This window comes from Argopecten irradians, chromosome 10 (assembly GCF_041381155.1).
Source record: "Argopecten irradians isolate NY chromosome 10, Ai_NY, whole genome shotgun sequence".
Lineage (NCBI taxonomy): Eukaryota > Metazoa > Mollusca > Bivalvia > Pectinida > Pectinidae > Argopecten > Argopecten irradians.
The window spans coordinates 23,588,959-23,613,015 of NC_091143.1; the positions used below are offsets into that span (position 1 = coordinate 23,588,959).

Genomic DNA, 24,057 nt, shown 5'->3' on the forward strand with positions numbered 1-24,057 from the left:
TCTTTATCAATCAAGAGTGTAGCAGACATGTTTGTCAACTGCTATTTTTCCTCTACCAAAAACAGCAGCAGACGATTGAGTAATTTTCTTCGGTACATAATTTTCTTCGGTAACAAAAGTTACTTACCTCACACCATTACTATCATTGAAATGTTTGAGCTTCTAATTTTACATCAAGATAAAAATATCAAAAATAATTAATTCCATCAAGAAAATATTCCATGGCACAATCCAGAAAAAATTCCATGGCACTATGTCCTATATGGAATGAAGTATTGATTGCACATGCACTTTAAGCAAAATAAATAATTATGTATCATTTTCTGTGTTAATTAGACATATACAGTGTATATTCAGAATTAAACACCAATTACTGTTCAAATGATCAGTGTCATTTATGCTCTGTTGGCGGTAGAGTATCTTTAAGCAGAAAAATTATTTTGAATGGCAAAAATCATACCGTATTGGTAGAGAGATAAATCAGTTGTAATAGATTAATATGGGAGGGAATTCTGCACCAATCTGATAGACATGTGTGATCCTAAATAGAATAAATATGTTTATAAGGAAAATGCTGTAATACAACAAATTCATGGTTTCATTGGTTAAAAAAATGGCGTCAGTGCATATGGAGTGTATGCTCGATGCTCTGTAGAAAATCCAAAATGTGACTGTTTTACTGGTTTGGATGCTTATAAGAACTGTTATAATTTGTGGATGTTTCGTTGATGAGCTGAGAAGACCATGAAAAGGTGATATTCTTCGTGTATTATTGCGGTTATTGGAATATTTATTTTGGTTGTCGATTGAGTATATAATGCTATGTAATATATATATATACTTCACCTGTGACTTCACACTCATCGAACACACAACCGAAAATTCGTCACGCTCTACCGAGTCTATATAGAGCACACGAACAGTACTATAAAGTGACCGTGTTATAGTCAGGCGCACGGAGTGCAAGCGTTACTGCTAAATCGGAAACATCACACGTTATTAAATGGTGATATCCAGAGTGATATATTGTTGTAAACTTTGAAACTAGCGAGAGGAAAAACAATTAAATGAACCGATTAAATATAGTCTACAAAAAACGTCGCGTTTTTAAATGATATAATGTAAACAAATATTGACCCACGCGGAACAACTTGAACGTCATAAAATAGGAACACACTAACTTTTTGTTCGGTAGAAGACAATTAATGAAATTGATATTTAGTGGCAATGTCGAGTTTTACGTCAATTATGAACGAGGAAAATACCAATTTATCAGAACATGTTAGCGACAATGATGATATACCTAATTATACGACCCTGACTAATGTGGCATTACCGGACACACTTAGTCCATGGCAAAATGGTCAAGGTGATAGTGCCGTCCGTGAAAATGATGACTTTGAATGGGGCGACACCCAGGCGACTTTTCATACCGGGAATAGTGTTCAGAATACAAGTGCAGTCGACAATTATATAGCAGAACTGGAAAACATTAAAAATCAACCAAGGTCAATTGTAATTGACCACATCCGAAAAATGACTAGAGACAATATCCCAGATCTAGAAATGATCAGGACTGATCTTTATCAAAAAGCCGTTTTACGCGATGACTTTCCCGTGAAAGACGGCTATTTAAGACGACGGATCGAAACGCGAAAGTTGGGCCAAGTGGTTCCAGCGTCATTACAGAAAAAACTGTCAAAAGATTGTTTTACCCTGTTACTTGCATGTAATGGCGAATATTCTGATGACATTGCGGAAGTCGTACCGACAAAGAAGCAACGTTCGGGTAGTGTGATCGGCACCAATTCAAAATTACAATCACAACCCGACGATGTAGCGGGGGTACAGATATTGACTGAAACAGTGACAATCATTCAACGTGAGATTCTTTCGATGAAAAGTGCTTACACGGAACAGATAGATGAACTCAAAAACACAATGAACAAAATCATGAAAGAAAAAGAAAGTGCACAAACAAGAGCCAAAAAGTTTCAGGCTGAAATAAAGACATTAAAACACCAACTAGAAAACTGTGTGAAAGAAAATGAAACTGTTAAACAAAAACTAGAAGAAGTGGAAACTGAAACACATCAGAAAATCGAGAAATTAATCAAGGAAAACAATAAGCTTGAGATAAACGTTAATAACAATAAAGAAGACATTAATGAACAAAGCAGTGCAATACAGAAACTCAGTGTCAATACCGAGAAGAAACTTAATGTGGTAAAGTCGGGCATTTCTGAAACTAAGGAGAAGATATCAGACTGTCTAAACGTTGCACAAAGATACGATAACGAACAACAAAACGGTGTGGCAAGTCTCAAATACCAAATAAGGCTAACAAATCAGAAAATGAAGCAACGTGAAACGGAGTACAAAGACCTTGACGAAGAAATGGAAAAGCTAAAATCATCCACGTCAACTTTACAAAAACAGCAAACTGATCTCAAAAAGATGATTCTTAAGAACTACAGAGACGTTAAACGTACATCTACAACACAAGAGAAATCGAATGAAACTGTATCTACTAAACCGACATTAAACCTATCGAATAGATTCCAGGTGTTACACAACACAAATAACGACGAGACGGAAAGCGAGACTGAAGAAACGACAAACAAGCGGACAAACGAGGAGCCAAAACCCATACAAGCTCACTATTCTTCATGCCTACAAGGCCATTCTCAAGGAAAATCTACAGCTTCCAAGACTAAAGTGATCCCAGACGAAAAACCTAAACCTATTCAAGTCCACTGTCCTTCGTCGGTGTGTAACATGCAGTATGGAGAATTTTGTGGTTTTAAGCCTGTAACTCGGCGGAAGGTTCAAAGATTTTATGTGCATGGAATCAACAAAGTCACTTCGTCTGAGAAACTGATGAGACAGTATCTCGAACGGAAAAATGTAAAAGTTACCTGTCTTCGATATTTTGAAAGAGACTACAAACGAACAGCATCTGCACAACTTAACGTGATTGACGACGGCGACTGTCTGGTAGGTAACCGTTCCTTCTGGCCAGACGGTATATACGTGCGTCCGTGGTTACCCCGCGAGGTGTTTTTAACTGAAAATGGACATAACTGAAAATCTGAACATTATGTGCTGGAATATTGAGGGGATAATGGCCGGTACGCCATATCTTCTTAATTGCCTAAATACACATGACATTGATATATGTGGTATTTCTGAACACTGGTTGAGAGAGTATAGTATGTCTTTCTTTGATACTTTTGAAGGTTGTGGTTACTCACATATAGCAAAACCAGTCTACGAAATTGACCCACTCCGTTATAAATGTAGTATCAGAGGTGGGGTTGGTATCTTGTTCAGACAAAAATCATTGATTGTTCAAGAGATCCCTGTGGATAGCCCTAGAATTATTGGATGTGAAATTCAAACCCAAAATGGGAACCACATATATTGTTTTTTGGCGTATATGCCAGCCTCCTCGAGGCCAATTGAACTATTTTTTGACCATATTGATCAACTGGAATCGCTTATTTCTGTTTACTCCGAAAGGGGACCAGTAGTGATTTTAGGTGACTTAAATGTAAAAATAAAGGGTCCTCGTTATAACTTTAAAGTTGACCAGAGATCCACTGCATTCCAGTTATTTTTAGATAGAATGAACCTAATATCTGTAAATGTACAATCAGATTGTAAGGGACCTGTTCATACCTTTTGGCCCCAGACTGGTAATTGTACTTGTATTGACCATATTATTGTTCAGTCTAATAAGTTTGACCTTGTTGAATCGTGTGAAGTTCTAGATGAAGAGGCTATAAATATGTCTGAGCACCGACCTATTGTATGTTCCATGAAGGTCTCGCCACTGTTAAAGCGGTGCAATACATCTAAGTTTGTAAAATATAACTGGAAAAAATCAATTGTAAACGGTGATATTAATAAATATAGATTGGAGCTAGAAAATGAATTAAGATTGATAAAATTGCCAAATGATCAAATATCTAATGAAGCTATAGATCAGTTGAACAGAGACATTGTATCTGCCATTTTACAATCTTCTAACTCAACCTTACCAACAATTAAGTACAAAAGTTATCTAAAACCATACTGGTCTACTGCATTATCAGAATTGCATAAAAATGTCCAATCAAAAAGACAAGTTTGGATAAAAGATGGAAAACCTAGAAATTTATCTAAAAGTTTTCTTGAATATAAAGAAAGTAAAACCTCCTTCAGAAGAAACCTCCGTGAGGCATTCAATAAGTATATGTCTGATCAATTTAATGAAATAGATAAATCTAGTGAAATCGATCAAAATTTGTTTTGGCAGTTATACAGAGGGAAATCTTTTAAAAATCAAGTACTTCAGACTGAAATGAAATACAATAATATTGTTTTACGTGACCCCAATAGCATTGTTAAAGCATGGGCATCTCATTTCGAAAATCTATTCCGAGATGCACCGAATAAAGAATTTAAAAGTAATTTTCATGCAGAAATAACCAATCGTGTGGCTGAAATTGAAGCACTAGTCCGTAACGAGGAGGATATATATCTGAATGAATGTGTTAGCACTTCGGAGATTGTTTTATTGTGTAAAAAATTGAAATCTAAGAAAGCAGGAGGATGGGATGGCTTAGTATATGAGCACATCAAATATGGTGGTACATTACTTTTTGATTATATAGCTAGATTGTTCAACTGTGTTATAAAAAACGAATATATTCCAAAAGATTGGAAAAAAGGTATTATTATAACATTGTACAAAGGTCAAGGTAAAAAGAAAGATGACCCAAATAGTTACAGGGGAATCACATTGCTACCTGTATTTTTCAAATTGTTTGAAATTATTCTATCGGAAAGAATTAAAACAGTTCTTAATTCTAACTTGTTTCCGAATCAACAGCAGTCTGCTTATCAAAAGAACTTGTGTAGTTTATGTACGTCATTTAGTTTACAAGAGTGCATTAATCACAATATCGAATATGGTTCAAATGTTCATGTTGCATTTTTAGACAGTAATAAAGCATTTGACACCGTGTGGCATGCTGGATTACTATACAAACTTTATGAATTGGGTCTTAATTCAAAAATGTGGATTTTACTAAAATGTATGTATACAAATGTTGAAAGTTGTGTTTTATATAATGGGTTAAAGTCTCCCATGCTCAAAATGGAACGTGGAATATTACAGGGAGGGGCATTGTCTGCCAAAATGTATTTAGTTTTTATTAATGATTTATTAAATAAAATAGAAAATTCTGGTCTAGGTGCAGTGATTGTAGATTTGAATGTTAATGTTCCCACACAAGCAGATGATATCTGTTTAGTTAGCACCAGTTTTAAAAGCCTTCAGAAAATGATTTTAATCTGTGAAGATTATAGTAGAAAATGGCGTTTTTCATTTTCTGCCGTAAAAAGCAAAATTGTAACTTTTACAAATCAAAGGATAAGAACTTGTACTGTGTATAATAATGCTTATCTTTATAATTGTATTATGCCACAGACTGAAGAAATTACACATGTTGGTATATTATTAAATTCCAAACAAAATTATTTTGATAGAACATCGAATGCTTGTAAAAAATTAAGGTCAGGTACAATGTCCATTGTCCGCTCTGGTGCTCATCCATGTGCCCTTAACCCCTTAACTGTTGCAAAAATTATCAAAATTAAGGTTTATCCATCTGCTTTATACGGTTGCGAGCTTTGGCAACTCACAAGAACGGAAATTACAATGTTAGAGAGAGCACAACACTTTATTGTTAAATCGATACAGGGATTCGAAAAGAGGACCAGAACGGATATGTGCACATCATTACTTGGTTGGACCTCTATTGAAGCGTATATAGACACCAGAAAATTGTTATTTTTTGGAAGATTATGTAGAATGAAACCAACATCTCTTGTTTTTAAAGTTTTTACTACTAGACTCCTTCTTTTTCGTCTAGGTAGAACATACCAAAAGGGATTTATTCCTGACATAGTAGAAATATTGAACAAGTACTCATTATATAAAGAGTTAAAAACATTTTTGAAACCGGAACTTTTAGAAAGAATGTTGTTTGGAAAAAAAATAGTCTACAATGCTGTTATGAAATTTGAGGAGCATAATTTTAATGAACATATGAAAATTGATACAGACTTTAGAAGATTTCGTGAATTACATAACGAACTTAAACCTTATATTTTATGGAAGCTAGCGCTTTTGTTCCCTCAATACAGAGAAATAATACATTATATAATGAAAATAGTTATAACTATACGTAGTTTGAATACGATGGAATTATGTCATAAATGTGGGTTTCTGTACACGGACCCTATGACACATTTAGTTCTACAATGTTCATATACCTCTGAGTTGAGAGACCAACTTTGGTGTTGCATAATTAATATCAGTGATATATTGTTTAGTGTATATTTACACTCGCTTACAGATGTACAGATATTTCATATATTGATTGGAGGGAATGTTTCCTTCACTATTAGTGAAGAAGAACTGAATGATTTCAGAATAAAATCTGTTGTCTATGTGTACAAGATGTGTAAATCATATTATGCTTAATCATGTATTAATTGAAAAAAGAGGAGTTGATATATTTTTAAAGTATAACACTTTAATGTGAATTACATGCTGTATCCTTAAAACTATAGAATAGATGTGCGAGACCGTAACGCCTTGCTGGTACTTGTAGGGCTCTGCCCACCCCTACTGTTAGTTGTATAATTTTGTTATAAATCTAATATAACAAAAGAATAATGGGTAATGAATAATAATTAAGTTAATAAAAAGCATCGGGTTGCACACTTTGTTATGCCATCCTATATTTAACATATAAATGAATATTTATAAGATATTTTGTATATACTAGTACTTATACTTGTACTTATATTATTGAACAAATAACTATTTATTAATGTAATGTTTACTTTGTATTACTCTTATACATGTATTTAAAAATGCTTTGTATATTTGTGTTTATTATTCATGCTTTTGTAATCTTCAAATTTGGAGGCAATAAAGAGAATAATAATGGTGTATAACACAGTATACTACAAAACAATGCCTTATATTTCGAGACGGGTCTCGAAAAATTATGTCGGACGAAAACTTCGTTAACTTTGCATAATAAACTTGTTCCCGAATATTTATTCACATTATTACAACCAACAGTTGGTCAGCATACCCAATATGTAATGAGAAATGGTGAAGGTTATATAATACTTCTTATCGCCTATCATAGACTATTAGTTCTTTCCTCCCATCAACACCATATTTATGAATTGCTTTAGATTTAAAAACCAGTTCTCTTCCTACACTTCGGTCATTTAATCAAGCGTTACTCTCTGGTCATAACAGACCAAATCCCCCTCCTAAATATTTCAATGTAGGCAAACGAAATTTCATTATTTTACATACAAATTCCGACACCAAAGTAGTCCATTACAGTATGATCTTTATTCGGGTAGGGCTAGAGGTGGAACCAACTTGTGATGTGGATATCCACGTGAAAATACTTTTCACTACCTTTTAGAATGTCCACTTTATATCTGACAGAGATACAACTTATCTGACTTCTTGATTAGATTGAATGTTCCAATTGATTTAAACTTAGCGCTAAATGGAAGTGAAAAAATTGTCTGATGAAATTAATTTAAATTTATTTGTTCAGGTACAAAATTACATTGGGTCCAGTAGGTTTGAAGAAAAAAATTTGTTTTATTAATTTTTTCACGCTAAGCCACACGTATTTATGTACTCACTTTGTTGTATTTTGGGCAAGGGTGTTTGTTAAGTTGTATTAACTTTTACCCAATCCGTTATCCCATTAACAGTATAGGTAATGGACACAAAAAAATACATGGTAACCGGCACCTGAAATGGCAGAAACCCAAGATGGTATCTAGTTACAATGTAGCTCTATGTTTGGACCAATCCCAATCTGCACATCGAGCAGCTACAAAACTATGAACCAATAATGCCAATTAATATTCCTCCAGTACATTTTTGAAAATAGCTATAAAAGAATTGCATTTGCACGAATGGTCGCCGGCCCACGGACGTAAGCGTGTCCCGATCTTAAAAAATAACACCTGACAACTTCTTCACTTGATCGGGTTTTAATGAAACTGGTCTTGTGTCGAGAATAGTCAACCTAAATGTCGACAAATCAAATTTTAAACTAACAATAAATTAAATCTTATGAAGTTTTTACAATAAACTGAGCGTAAATTTCACAAGCAAAACCCAGCACATGCATAATCTGTCCAGTCCAATGAGTCCATGTTTGTCATTTTGAAGGCAGTGCGATTGGTGAGCAGTTTGAAGCATTTCCCTTCGGTGGTTGTTTACATACGTTTTTATTTTTATCCTCCACGGCCCCTGTCGCTATCTTTTGGTCCTTACTGGGAGATTTGTTGTTCTTAGAGTCGAGTTTAGTGAAAGCCTGTGACCTTTGATCCGGTTTGGGTGACGGCTGGTTCTTCTGGTCGTGTTTATAGGACATTTTGTCGTCCTGTTTGTTCGACTTTGTGTCATTTTTGTTCTCCTTTAGGTCACCTTTTTGTGTGCTCTGTTGTCCTTTGTCGTTCTGTTGCCCTTTCTGCTGTCCTTTGTCGTTATATTGTCCTTTGTCGTTATTTTGTCCTTTGTCATTTTGGTGACCTTTGTCGTCCGGTTTCGGAGGCTGTTGTCCTGTCTTTGACACCTCTGGTTTGTTATCCTGAGTATATAACACATTATTTAATGACAGATTTGGTTGTATGTCAATGACTACACTATTGAGTGGCATGAATGAAAGAAAATAAAGCCAAAAAATATTACAAAGATGTAATATACAGTATCTACCATATTTCATGCCCAACTCGATTTGACTTTTACTTCAATTACTCACATTATCTCGATTTATATCTTCCGCAGTCTACCTCCCTTCTGAGAAAAACACAAACGGAGTTGGCCTATACGATTAGCTTGAAACTAAAAAGGATACATGCTCTGTTATATCCTTACCTTTTCTTTGAGTTGGTACATTTCCTCGCCCATTTTTTCGGCCTCCAATTCGCCCTCACTTTCCCCCTCATCAGATTCTATACTGATGTCGCTCATACTGCTGTCTGTCGGCTGGAAAATAGCAGTGTAGTCTTAGTAATTCAAGTTTGCTTCTAACAAGCCTTCCCATTGGCTTAAAATGTTATAACATACAAAATGACGTCGACGTGTGTTATGTGGCCTCTGATTGACGGATACAACAGCGAATTGATTTCATAACAAAAAAGACCGCAAGGAAAGCTGGATTTTCATATGACAGATTGAATTAAAATGATTTACTTCTTTGTTTTTTTCTTAGAGAGTTAATCACAAAAATCAGTAAAATATATAGTTAATTCTAAAATGACCAATAAGATGTTTTATAACATTGCACAATGTCAGTCTCAAATCAATTGCAAAAGAAGTTGATATAAAACAATTCCGTCTTTGCATATTACAGAGTTAGCTCCCTTGCGGGTAGGTATCGATTGTTACGTCATTATTTTGTGAACGCAATTCACGTCGTTTTCTCCGAAATGTATGACGTTACGCTCCCAAACACATGACGTCACAATCAATACCTACCCGCAATGGCAGATAACTCTGTAATATGCAAATAATTAATTTTCTCTTTGTTACTGGCTTTCTGATTGGTCTATTCATTTTTTTCATTCCACGATGAAAAAAAATCCGAGAATGGCGCGGAATTCCCAACGTTATCATGACGTCACAATAGAAACATTGACGTTGCGTATTGATTTGGAAAAAATAATCCCTTGGAAAAAATCAATGGAATCGTACGTGTAAATGTATTTCATTTTATAAAGTAGCCTGGGACATTAATTATAAGTATTGAAGTCACTATTTTTCAATTTCATCGGGGTATGAAATAAATTTTGTTTGCAAACTTTTGTGAGAATCCGATGAAATTAAAAAATAGTGACTTCAATGCTTAAATACAGAATTGCGGTATAAGGATTGTTATTTATTATTAACTTCATTCAATCTGCCTTGGAATACATGTACATGGTGAGTGAATTAGAGCCATGATAGGAGAAAGGACATTTGAGGGACATGGTATCTATCAGTGGATGTGTGGACTATACCTCGTAGTCTGGATCCTCCTCCGACTCGTAATCGTCTAGGTCCATGTACATCAAGTCCTCGTCTGTCGACTCTGACCCGTCAGACATATCGTCATGTTTCCTCTTCTTCTCGGATTCGTCACCATCCACCACGGGGTCAAGGTTCAAACCTCCTGGAAATTAGCACGGAATGTGTTTAAAAAGACATGCTCACATAAATTGTGACGCCGCTGCCTATTTACAGTGTGCTGTTGGTCATATCCCCTCGTGTCTTTGAACAGAACATGAAACGCTCCATATTTGTTCAAATACTAATAATTAATTTTCTCTTTGTTACTGGCTTTCTGGAGTGTTTAAGGACGTGATTGGCCTATTCATTCATTTTTTTCATTCCACGATGGAAAAAATTAATCGAGGATTGGCGCGGAAATACCCTGTGTGAAAGGACGTTAATGAAATCGTGTGACGTCACACAATAGAAAACATTGACGTTGCGTATTGTGTTTTGGAAAAAATAATCCCCTGGAAAAAATAAATGGAATCTGTACAAGTATAGTGTAAACGTATTTCATTTTATAACTGATGCCTGGAAAAGTTTAATTGTGTTATAAGCATTGAGGGAAGTCACAATTTTTTAGTGTGACAGTCTTCATGTGGGTATGTTTTTAGTGTGAACTATGAGCATATGTTTATAAATTATATTTTGTTTGCAAACTTTGATGTGAGAATACATTATAATATTATATGGTTTGCTCTACGCATATTATAGTGGACAATATAATTATTTCTATTTGAAAGAGGAAAACAGCTGTTGCTATGGAATAAATTAGTGTTGATAGTTTGCTAAAATTTCAACAATCAATTTTCTTTCAATAGCACCGAAACAAATACCAACATTAAAGATGAAAAATTTTTCTATAAGTGTAAAAATGACCTTATTTCAGTGACTTACCAATGTCACTTTAACTTCATGAACAGTATATAAATCTGACTTTCCATAAATCAAAAGTATACATTTTTCGCTGTCAGGGATGGGGGTACCTTTACTTGTTCTAGAAGAACGATGCTTGAATTTATCATTATCGATACCCTTTGTTGCCATGGCAACCAAAATTTCCAAATTTCTTAAATTTTGTCGGTTATACAAGCAAACGCGAATTTAACATAGCAATAATGTTTAGGATAATTTAGTTTAAATCTTATTTTAATTAAGTACATAAGTATCAATATATTATAAAGTAAAGATTCAGAAAAAGTATAAAAAAATATATTAATCTGCCTCCTTTTTATTATTGGTAGATATCAATATAACACCAAATAGAGAACTAGCTAAGTTTTACATGTATGTCGGGATATTATCAGTGTACATTATATTAAAACCCAGCTAGTAAAGTTTCCTTTGTTGTATATGACCATTATATTACATAATGGACACCTAGGAGTCCATTATGTAACTCACTGTCCATTATTATAGGGCCCCTGTCCATTATTCCCCAAAATAATGGACAGTCTATTTTGAACAAAGGAAAAAAAACGCTGCTGTATGGAAAACTAAACATGTTTATTTGACTATCCAAAATTTTACATTTAAGTTCACTCCTCCATCGAAATTATTACTTCCCCTTCCTAGCTGTTACTGTTCTGAAAAGAAAAAAAAACATAATTAGATTCTTGCATTATTATTTGTTACATCTTTTTAAAACTTGTAATTGACGAGGAATAGGAACTCTAGATTCTTGACTGAGGTGGGATAATATGCAGTCTTTTAGATCAGATATCTCACAACCCTTATAACATATAATCTGATGATTATGGTTAAACATAATATACTTAAGAGCGAAACCTGTCTAATCTGACACCTGCTTTCCCTATCCTATCTGTAACTGTTCCGTATTCAACAATAGCAACAATAGTATACAACAGTATCTGACTTTCCTACACCCTGATAATCTGACCAAACACCCACGTGGTGTCGGATTAGACAGGTTTCATTGTATTCCAGTGCAATGCTATCATAGCAATCAGATATGGGTTTTTTTATCATATCTATAACATGCGTATGGTAGATTTTTTTTAGGAAAAACAGTTATGTGTTTAAATTGTAGCGAAAACTCACCTTGCTTGTATGTATTTGATGTAAAGTTAGACAATGCACCTGTCCTTGTGCGAATAAATAGGTCACTTCAAACAGGCAAACAATCTGAATCACAGCTGCGTACATCCCTACATGTAAAATGATGGCCGAGTAAGGAAAATATCACTATCCGACATGTTCAAAAACACTGTTGTACCTCCAAAGGTGTAAAACTAAATGACTGTGCATGCATCTCAACATTGTTAGTCCATTATTTGTCACAGGTGAGTGAACACCTGTGCAATTCCTGAAATGGGATGTCCCATTTCTCAAACAGGGTACGCAAGGTAGTGAGTAGTGGTATGATGGGTTTTAAGTAGGATAAATTCCTCAAACTGTCCATTATTAGAGAGAATGGATTGTACCTCGCCCGCTATCCATTCTCTCTAATAATGGACAGGTTTTCGGAAATTATCCATTACTTAAAACGTCTGTAACATGCATTGCATGTAGTGTTTGGGGCCGCGGTGGCAGAATATTGGTTGGTGGGTTTTTTTCTCCTCTGAGTACTCTCTTTCCTCCATGACCGTTAAAGATACTCCACCGCTGACAAATGGTATTTTTTCACTATCAAAAACAGGAGTAGACGATTTTGTATTTTTCTTCAGTTTCAAAAGTTACTTACTTTACACCATTACCACCACTGAAAAGTTTGAGCTTCTTATTTTACTTCATGTTAAAAATATGAAAAAATAATTAAATGCATCCTGAAAAAAATCCGTAGCACTATATCTTATATGGAATGAAGTAATGATTGTGCATGCAACAAAGACAAATTAAATTAGTGTATGTTATTTTTGTGTTAATTAGGCATATATACATGTATACATGATCAAACACCAATTATTGTTCAAATGATGAATATCATTTATGCTCTGTCGGCGGTTGAGCATCTTTAATAGTATGGTAAACTAACAAAACCAATATCGTTACAATACATTGGCCATTTTAAAGTAAGAATGTAAAGTAAAAATTTGTACTGTTAACCACTCACGATGTTTGCTACATTTGATGAAGTCACGGATGTCGCTCTGTTTTTTAGCAGATGTATCATCCAGACCCAGTACACGGCATGTTACCCTCTTAAGGTTCCCTAGCAGTGACGACTGGATCCGCTTTTTTGGGGAAACCTATAGTAAATAGTGATACATAGATACAAATGTACATTTCCTGTATACAGATAATGAATAGCTAATTATTACAGTAAACCACAATTCACATTTTTCTGTTCACATTTAGCATATATAACTGCCAATCAGTTTATTAAATACACACAATAAGCCTAGCTCAAAAATACGTACCTTTCGCCTCGATTCGATCTCCATCTTTTTCTCTGGAGACATTTCTGTAGGTTTTCCTTTCCGCGCAGATTTCCGACTAGGCGCCGACTTTTTAGCGCCAGGTATAGAGTCGTGAACTTTCCGCAGGAATTCTACCTATAGTGAGAACATAAAGCATAATATTCTCGCAAGGCTCATGGAATATCTTTAACAAGGCTTTTATCATTTTCTTAAAAGCATTATTTTTGTCACAAATTTATACTTATTTTTTCAAAATGATGTACTTCACATTTCCTGTCCAAAACGGTTAAACGGATTATATTACCATTAATTCCAGTGGGAACAGCAAGACTTCCATGAAATACATCTGAAGTTTGGACGCTGAACCTTCGTCAGCAAGGGCTTCCTGTTAAAACAAGACATTTGACATTACACTGTATTAAGATAGTTGTCGGCATGACCTCAATTATCATTAGTTAACCCAAAGTTGTTTTTTTTAACGAAAATTGTTCTCAAGGCATTTTGCAGCAATACCTATGTCTGGTTCCGGATAAAAATGAATAGTATTCAGTACTGGGCCAAAAGAATCTTTGTCTAGACCTATCAATTTGCCTTGTGATCAGACAACCAAAGCAATTTTCTGTTCATTGAGTGTGCTTACCATTTTGTTTGATGTTATCTTACCATTTTGTGTTTGATCATGTGACCTTTGCATTTTGTGTTTGATCATGTGACCTTACCATTTTGAGTGGGATCATGTAACCTTACCATTTTCTGCTTGATCACGTGACCTTGCCATTTTCTATTTATCATGCTACGTTGCCATTTTCTGACTGATCATGTGACCTTACCATTCTGTGTTTGATCATGTGACCTTACCATTTTGTTTGATGCGGTCTTACATTTTTGTGTTTGGTCATGTGACCTTACCATTTTGTGTTTGATCATGTGACCTTACCATTTTGTGTGTGATCATGTGACCTTACCATTTTGTGTTTGATCATGTCTGCCCCACTCAATTCTGTCTGTTGCTCTTTACTAGAAACCATCGTCACTTTCTTTCCGTCTTCTGTCTGACAAGTCTTCTCCGATTTCCGTCCGTCCTTCTCGTCTGGTTTCCTTGGTGACTTATGTCCATGCGGTTGCAGTCCGACAAGCAGATTCTCCGACATATTTACGGCAGACTTCAGTCCGTAAGTGAACAGTCTGCCAATACGACTGTCAAACACCGAGGCAGCCCCTTTCTTCATCTTCTTCATAGTCTTTCGCCTGGTCTTGGTAACTAACTGTAAACACATATAGATACTACCAAAGATCATGGGAATGGCTACCGATGATGCTAGTAAAGATATTGTACATTTAACTACATTATCTTGCAAATAACGATTCTCTGTAAGAGGCAAAGGACTTGGTACGGATTTCCAATGAACGGTTGTCAATATACAATCAATGTGTATATGTAATGCATGTATATATTGACCGTTGGTTTGAAATCCATGCCAAGTCCCTGTGGTAATAACTTCGGTAACAGGAGAGGATGAAATGTAGCAACCAGACTGGGACTCGAACCCGAGACCTCCGAACCCCTACCGATTAATTATAGGCTGCCTGGTCAATAATCGACCCAGACCAACCGGCTACAACTTGAACATAATGAATGAATGCTATCAATTTTTTACCTTTTTAGGAGCTTTCTCCAGTATCGGGAATTTAACTACCAGTCTCTCTACCCCTTCTCCAGCATACTGGTCCAACGTGGAACCTACATCGAAACATCAAAATGACACATGTCTAATACAAATATTTTGATCAAGAATGTCGCACGAATTACCACTTATCCACGGTAAGATTACATACAAAACCGACTTTAAATGATTACAATTTGGCAAAAATCTCAAATTCACCCGATTGGAGCTTACGTTGTAACAGATGTCTATGAGAAATTGTATCACATACTGAAGGTATTTCCATGTGATTACCTTGCCCGGGTTTTTTTTCATTTCGTATAAATAATGAGTAGTTCGGGACAGCATGAAACGATATCGTTGTTTGAAGCTTTAGTGTTGAAACAATTCTTTTTGTGACCATGTCAATGATGCTTTTTAATTCAAACTGAAAGGCGCCAGTGAACTAGCAAGGAAGAGACTTTGACAAGCGGCCCCCGATTTTCATTTAATCCTGACTTTTATCTCCGTTTCTTTAATTGATCTATTTGTGATAGCCCAAAACTCTTCTGGAACTATGTCAGATCAAAAACTAAGACAAAATCTACCATCACCAGAGTCAATTATCCAAATGGAGACCTAACAAAAACAGATAAAGAAACAGCCGAAGTTATGAACGATTTTTTTGTCAGTGTATTTGTGGAAGACGGGAATACCAATTTACCCCCGTTACCCAGGAGGAATATAACGAGTCCACTGATAGATTTTGAAATCACGGAGGAAATAGTACTAAAGGCACTATCTAAGCAAAAACCAAATAAATCACCTGGTCCGGACGGAATTCACCCGAAACTTCTACTAGAAACAAAGGACAACATAGTAAAGCCTTTAACCTCACTTTTCAAAAAATCAATTGAAGAAAGTGTAGTGCCAAAACAATGGACCACAGCAAATGTTTGCCCAATACACAAGAAAGGATCAACAAAGGACCCAAATAACTATCGTCCTATTAGTCTGTCATCTGTACCCTGTAAAATCTTGCAGAGGATAATACGTGACAATATCATGGACCACCTAAAGATCAACAATTTACTGTCACCAGAACAACATGGATTTACGCCAGGCAAGTCTTGCACGACACAGCTCCTGGAGGTATTAGAACACTGGACACAGGCCCTTGACAACAACAACAACGTCGATGTTATTTATTTGGATTTTAGTAAAGCCTTTGACAAAGTGTCCCATAGACTCCTCATCATATACAAATTAAAATCCTATGGAATTGGAGGCAAAATCCTGTCATGGATTCAACAATTTCTGTCAGGACTACAACAAAAGGTTATTATAAATGGGAACAAGCTCCAAAACCAAAAAAGTAAAAAGCGGTGTACCTCAAGGAAGTGTACTCGGGCCCATACTATTTCTAATTTATGTCAATGACATCCCAGAGATAGTGAATTGTGTTACCAAACTATTCGCGGATGATACCAAATTGTATTCAAAAATCAACACATTACAGGACTGTGAAGAGCTACAGACAAATATTGACAGGATCTCCGATTGGACTGACCTCTGGTTAATGAAACTAAATAAAGAAAAATGCAAGCATATGGAAATTGGGAATATCCCCATTAACAGACAATACACCATAAAGGACGGCGACAGCAGAATACGACTTGGGAAAACCAACAGTGAAAAAGATCTGGGAGTCACAATAGATAATACCCTGAAGTTTACAAATCAAGTGAATAAAGCTTCAACAAAGGGAAACCAAATCATGGGTATCATTTTTAGAACTTTCACTTATCTAGACAACCAAACTTTTAAAACACTGTATAAGACTCTGGTTAGACCTTATTTGGAATACTGTTCTGTCGTTTGGTCTCCCTGGATTAAAAAAGATATAAAAACCATCGAAAACGTCCAACGAAGAGGCACAAAAAGACTAGTAAACCTCAAAGATCTCTCCTATCCGGACCGACTGAAGACCCTGGGTATCCCAACACTGGAATATAGAAGACTGAGGGCCGATATGGTGGAGACCTTCAAAATTATCAACAAAATCGATATTGTTACTAGTGAGAACATGTGTACTGCAATGAGACACACAGGTACAAGAGGTCATAATAAAAAACTCTACAAGAAGTTTTCACCATCAACCTAGGAAAGACATTATATTATACTTAAACCTAGGACATGCTATTAAGGATTTAAGCAATCTTTTTAATATTTTACCATTATTGTAAATATCACTATACATCTTTACAAGCCGCTTGTGGCTTTCCAATGATGTTGGACTGATGAGAAACTGATGAGAAACTGCTGATCCAAAATAGCAATTGCGACAAGTACTCTACCGTGCCTTATTTTAAACATTTTTATAATTTGATAAATTTATATCAGATTTCTTTTATGCGTGATCGTATAAAAGATGAATCCGTTGTCTCTTTTTTTTGTCTACCGATCCTACCCGACTTACCCGCCCAGGAGTTTTTTCGTTATGTTACCAACGAACGTGCACATGCCCGTCTCAACGTAAGTCAGTCCATACTCGAAAATCCTGTTGGACGCTTTGATGGCCTCGTAGTAACCTAGAATGGCCTGACAGGCGGGGACAGTGCTGAGCTTTTTGATGAAATGAGACTCAATGGATGGGGAGGGACGTTCCTCGGGCGACTCCATGGCTATGACCTGTCAGCGTCGGTCGTATGGATCAAGTGGCGGGTCTACCCCGGACTAACTATGTACATGTTCGGGATATTCCATCGTGGGATAAAATAGGTAGGACAGGAATAAACAGTCAGGGTAACACCACTTAATACAATAAACAAATGCTTTTGAAAAAAAAAAATAAGTTACTAAATATTGATTTTGATTAAGAAGAATGTAATTAAATAGTTCTGAAATATATTTATTTTTTGGTATGGAGTATTAGTAATTGCTCTTTCACCTTTCCTCAGAAATGGATTGGCCCAAAAATAAACATATACGTGTATATCTCGTGCTACAATTGGTAGTGTTCGTGACACTGTAGTCCGACAACTGCTCATATATACAAAATACACAGTGTATATAATATATTGCAGTGTTCTTTGCGATCGTGTCAATAAAAGTCACCAATAGTAAATTAGAAGGATATATTTTGATCGATATCACATAACCTTAGAAATGTTCAACCAGTACTTAGAGAAAACCAGTCATCGGACAATATCATGTCGGAATAAAAAAAATGATTCCGAAAGTAATGCATATCTTCATAGATCACATTCTCTCGAACGTAAGTAAAATACTCACACCGGAACCTTTAAAACATTTATTTGGAAGTATTTATTATTAATATATAATTTTTTTGAAACCTTTTAGTGTTCTGAATACATCTACCAGTCTACATATTTTTTCATTCTTTTTTTCCTGTTTTCTTACTTGACTATATCCTTTGTTATTTAATATGTGTGTTTTGATTAAATGTAATGTTTGTGTGTAAATTATATACAAAATAATTAGTGTAGGTCGCTTTCACTAATTTCGTTAAATACTAATTGAGGAGAGAGCTCATACTGTACGTTGTCATAGATTGTGCCCAATCCGTTTATACATTTTATACGAAAACATATATGTTCCAATTAAATAATAGTGGAACCTAGTTCAACGTTAAGAGTATTTAAATTTTTCCCCGTTACAGCATAAAATAAATCATTACCTCATATTATATTGCATCTATAGATGTATATTTTTCGTAAAGTCTGATTGAAAATAAACAATATTGTCGAGACACCATTAATCATTTGGTGTAGATTAATCAGTAATATGATTATTTTTATATGGCTGCGGTGGATGTTGACCCCCAAATCTTCTGATAGATAATAAAAGACTGTGGTCTATAGCAACAATTCCCTGTGATAAACGTAACATTACCTCTACGAACTGAATCTGAAAGTTAATTTTCTGAAGTGTATTTGGTTACGTTCATGTTTGCTAAATGTTGACATTTCTGTGAAGATTGCCCCGCCTACACTACTCTAATTTTCTCTCTACCTCTCTGATTATTACACCAGAAACATAATTCGATGAGGTTTAGTTATGGTTTTATCCGGGTTACTTCCCTTTGTAGGCGTAGAAACGACTTCGTTAGCCAAAGGTATTCATTGCGATACTCTACCTATTTTAGGTCGCACTGAATACCTTTGGATAGCGAAGTTGGCATAGAACATACATAAACTTGTCGGACATTTCACAATTTGGCACATGATAATAAACTTCTCTTCGATGAAACAAAAATTCAAAGAGCCAGACAAAACACATTCTGTTAAATTTGGATACATTCTACTGAAAGAATCTTGTATTGATTAGTTCGATTTTCTTGTACAATAATACCAAGATTTATGTCAGCTGATGTTTAACTATAATAACTTTATACATGTATTGACTATTGTGAGAATTCTTTATATGATATTCACCATTTCATTAATGACAAAAAATGGTATAAAGTTCAGCTAGTTTTTTGGCCCAGTGTGTATAACAATATCTAAAGGTTTGTGTTAAAATAGTTATTTTGTAAATATATTCTGATTTTTGTAACGTCCTATTAACAGCAAATGTCAATAAGGACATCCAATGTATATTGCGGGATGAAAACCAGAGTACCCGGAGAAAAACTATCGCACTGCTGTCAGTACATGGCAGCTGCCCAACATGCCGAAAGGTATAGTAGGCCGGGTACGCATATTCGTTCTACTTTCACTTCCATTCGATCTTGTTAGAGGACACAAAGTCTACCGGCGCCAGGATGGACACCGCCGTACGTTTGGTACATGTACTTCTATTCCTGATTACTGCGCCAACACTCGTCAAACAACGTAATACGGTTTGATTTTTTTTGTTATATTTTAATTCATATTTCGCAACACATGTTAGATGTAGTCAATGTCAATTCAGTTTTCAAATATTTTATGCAGCCTCTACATATCCTACAGTAAAAATTGGCTCAAGGATCTCTTCAACCATCTCTGGCAATAGTGTACATTTACTAGTATTAGAGGGGAATAGATTGAACTAAAGCAGCAATAAAATAAAGGACTACCGCCTATAGAGTTGAATTTTTAAATACATGTACAATATATACTAAAATAATTCAATTTTGATTGTAATGAGCATTTTCATTGGCTTAAAATTTACTTAATTAGTCCATATAGGAAAAGGAAAAAAATGGCGTCGCCGTTTGTAACGCCGCTTCTGATTGGCCCAAATAACGGCGTAATGATATAATAGAAAAAAAGAGTTCCAAAATGAATATGAAATGGAGAAATAGAAATGCATTGTCAATGTAAACTAAATTTCCCTTGGTTAATACAGATGTAATCAATGTTGATAGAATACGTACATGCATCAGTTTCTGTAGACTTAACCATTTCTAACAGGGGTGACGATGAATTGTTATTAACAATACTATCGTGATGTTACATTTATTCTTACTAAGATGGTCCTAATGTGGAATAAGAGAAACAAACATAGAATCCAAGGGCTCAGACGGACCATTAATTCATCATGTTGGCCAAACAGGTAACATACATGTAACATTTGGTCACAATATCAACCTCCTTTGTAGACGATAAAGCAATGGCGTGGCATGAATACTCATGTTAAAACAAAAAGAAACCAACAAATACATGACGTTTGTAAATGATGGTGATATTTTATTTGTGTAGCCTTAATCAGGATAGCACACTAGGATGAGACGGGGATATGAGTCCGGGATGGAAGATGACAACGGCAGAAAAAACTCGAAAAAAGTCATCGCTTTTAAATTAACATAATCTAATCACAATAACTTCATTTGAAACACACACACTGCTACACTATCTCATTCCACAGCTAGCAAACCATCATTGTGAAGTATAACTTCCAAAGTGACACACAAAGTATTATAAAATAATTCAAGTATATTCCTGATCCTTAGATACATCAGATTCAGTTACATGACCAAGGAATTACTTTGTCATGTGACTCAATCAGGTTGGCGTAGACTGGCGGTAGATGGTGACGCCCCGTTTCCTGGTTTAGTGCAGGGTTGGACGCCGAGATGCAGAAGGCCTTTCTAACTTCTGTTTGAAACTTACAACTTGGATTCTGGTCTAGAACTTTGATGTTCTGTGTCTCAATGGTATGGGAGAGCTGGTTCATGTATACACGTGCTCCTACAGATCATGACACATGAAGACTCTGGGTGGGGACATCATTGTCTTCAGAGTACTAGGCAATCTGCACACCGGATGTGCTACACTTAATCGATAATAATACGAAAATAGTGGGGTAACTTCCAAATAATTGCAACAGAATCTGTTTTCTGCCTTTTTGGTTGAAAGCTCGGAAAGTCGTTTTCTTCCACACCCAAAAAACAAGAAAATATCAAAAGTCACCCTTTTGACCACTTTTAAAGTATAACATCTGTTATTTTTGCAATTCTCGAAATATGAAATCTGGTATATAGTAAGACAAACTTAAGGTTAATATCAATAAGTTGAAATGATACAATGATTTCAATCAATAGAATAAATGATAAAGGATGCAAACGGCTTAAAACCTTTTGCCAGGATTACCAATTTTGCTTTTTAGATGCAAAACTTATTACTTACTTTCTTAAAATCTTATATTTAACAATATCTATTTACGTTATATGTCTTAAAGAATAACCTTATCTTTTACATTAATGCATGACCGAATGAACACTCAATGCTTCCAAATAAATTATATCCTTTGTACTTGATTTTTTTATCATTTGTGATAAAATCGATATAAACATGCCCTTATTATTTAGTAAAATCTCCATGTCACGCAAATTTGCCAGCATACAAAAATATTGCGAAGTCCATAATTCTATAAAATAAAAATCGTATTTTTTCGAGTATGCTTTTAATAATAAGATTTTGTCAGTAAATAAATTAAAACAGTGATGATTTTCAGCAATAAATTGAAGTAAGATTTTATTTTATTTCATTATCTTATGAAAATTATGAAACCCCATCCGATTCCATTATAAAAAAAAAAAAAAAAAAAAAAAAAAAAACTATAAAAAAAAAACCTGGCTTATATAAATATATATCAAGAAGAAACTTATTAACGCTTCATTATGGTACTAATATCCGCTAAAGGATGAATTTGCAATCTGATGAGTCAAAAATAGATATTCACATTTTTATATTTCAACTTAGGGGATTAGCCAATCCGAGAAAATTAGTCAAAGCACTAAATGAGGATTTGATCGACCTCAGTTTTTTTTTTTTTTTTTTTTTTTTTTTTTTTTTTTACATTTAGAGATATATTGATATATTTGTTGTCCCTTTCAGGTGAGAATAGCATAGTATTACATAGAAGATGAATAAATAACTATCTATGAACTATAGACGGTATTGCCTGAATAATTCATGCATAGAAAAGACATATTGTTCAATTTGTACACTTATAGCTTTTAAAAAGGGCCATCAGACCAACTTTGAGCAATCATGTTATCTCAGCGAATTAAAGTAAAATGTTTTATTTGTAAGGCCTTTAATCAACTGATTGCATTTAAAAAGATTCCACCAAAATGATCATATATAGTAGTGTTGATTATTAATTACCATTTCTTGTCTGAATAATCCAACAAAGGTTTATTTGGTTGGTACAAGGTTGCAATTTCCATGTTGTCATACTTTCTCATTGTGCTGATTTCAACTAATTTTTCTTGCAATCTGTGATTTTCCCATACAGTATACAGTTATTTTGTACTATCTCAATACACTTCAAATTTGGCTAATCAAGCAAATATCATTATTTTTTCTAATTTTGGGGGGATCATGAAAAACACTTTCCCAAATTTTGATTTGTGGCGACTTTCATATCTGTATGAAAAAAAAAAAAATCTGTTGCAATTATTTTGGGTTAAGAGTCTTTTTTACTGGACTAATTCCTCCTGCATTGTCCAAAGTCTTCGTCATACTGCGGATGGTTATGGCCGGTTTGGTATGAACCATAATATCCAGCTTCCGGATAATTTCGAGCCTCTGAAAGCCCACCCACACAAATGATGGTGATGTGACCCTTTACTTGGGCTTGGCGAAAAAGAACTAGCTCGGTTACCATGGATATACAATATTTCTCTTATCCTGCTCACCCTAGAATAAAGCTATGAGCGAAGAAGTTGAAAAGCTAATATAACCGATGCCGTCATTGTGGACATGGCAAGTCTATTTTAGAAATTTGTATTACTTTGGTTTTACGAAATCCCAGTGTTATTCTTTCATATGATTCTCGAAGCAATTTTGTAAGAGAGAAGAGTTTAGTTGTAGTCAACCATTAGATTACTACGAGGCATCATGCATATGGCTTTAACACATCACATTTGTCTGTCCGTCTGTCTGTGTACCCGGATGTTGTTTTCAATGCGATAACTTGAGAACGAATCTTGGCACTATGAGGTAACACTTCATAGAATTGGCTGTGGATTAAAAGTTCAATTGCAAATATTACTATTACTAAAAAGATGTGTTGGTAAATGCTTGGTTTCCAGACATGAATCTTGATATAGTGTTTGCTTATGAGACTGCGGTCAATTTATTTCATCTCTATAGACATAATTCACGTAGACCAAAAGTTAACACATCCTGAACACTTTTAGAATTTTAGAAATGTAACATGTGCATTTTGAGATTCATTTTTCAAAATATTCGATGGTACCGGTACTTGTGTATCATGAATCAAAGCTATTGAGAAAACTATACATATACATCTAATGCCGTCTTCGTTATATATGCAACAAAAACAAAATAAGCAATAACAGCAAAAATGAGACGCATAAGTGCGTTAAAACTCCGACATCAAAGAGAATTAAAAATCAAAGTAGTTATATGGGTTTATTTTT

At 34.9% G+C, this 24,057-nt stretch overlaps 1 protein-coding gene, 1 long non-coding RNA gene and 1 pseudogene across 2 annotated transcripts; 1 reads left to right on the forward strand and 2 right to left on the reverse strand.

The window, feature by feature from the left end:
• Nucleotides 1-905: 905 nt before the first annotated feature.
• LOC138333431 (putative leucine-rich repeat-containing protein DDB_G0290503) lies at nt 906-4,051 on the forward strand. The gene has a single exon (XM_069281801.1). The coding sequence runs from the start codon at nt 1,228-1,230 to the stop codon at nt 3,085-3,087; it is 1,860 nt and encodes a 619-aa protein (XP_069137902.1). The 5' UTR covers nt 906-1,227; the 3' UTR covers nt 3,088-4,051.
• Nucleotides 4,052-8,067: 4,016 nt separating this feature from the next.
• Nucleotides 8,068-17,889, reverse strand: LOC138333433 (cylicin-2-like; annotated as a pseudogene).
• LOC138333432 (uncharacterized) lies at nt 11,626-12,636 on the reverse strand. Its single transcript, XR_011209980.1, has 2 exons — nt 12,200-12,636; nt 11,626-11,724 (listed from the first exon to the last, which is right to left on the reverse strand). It is a non-coding gene; the product is annotated as an uncharacterized lncRNA (long non-coding RNA).
• Nucleotides 17,890-24,057: the final 6,168 nt, after the last annotated feature.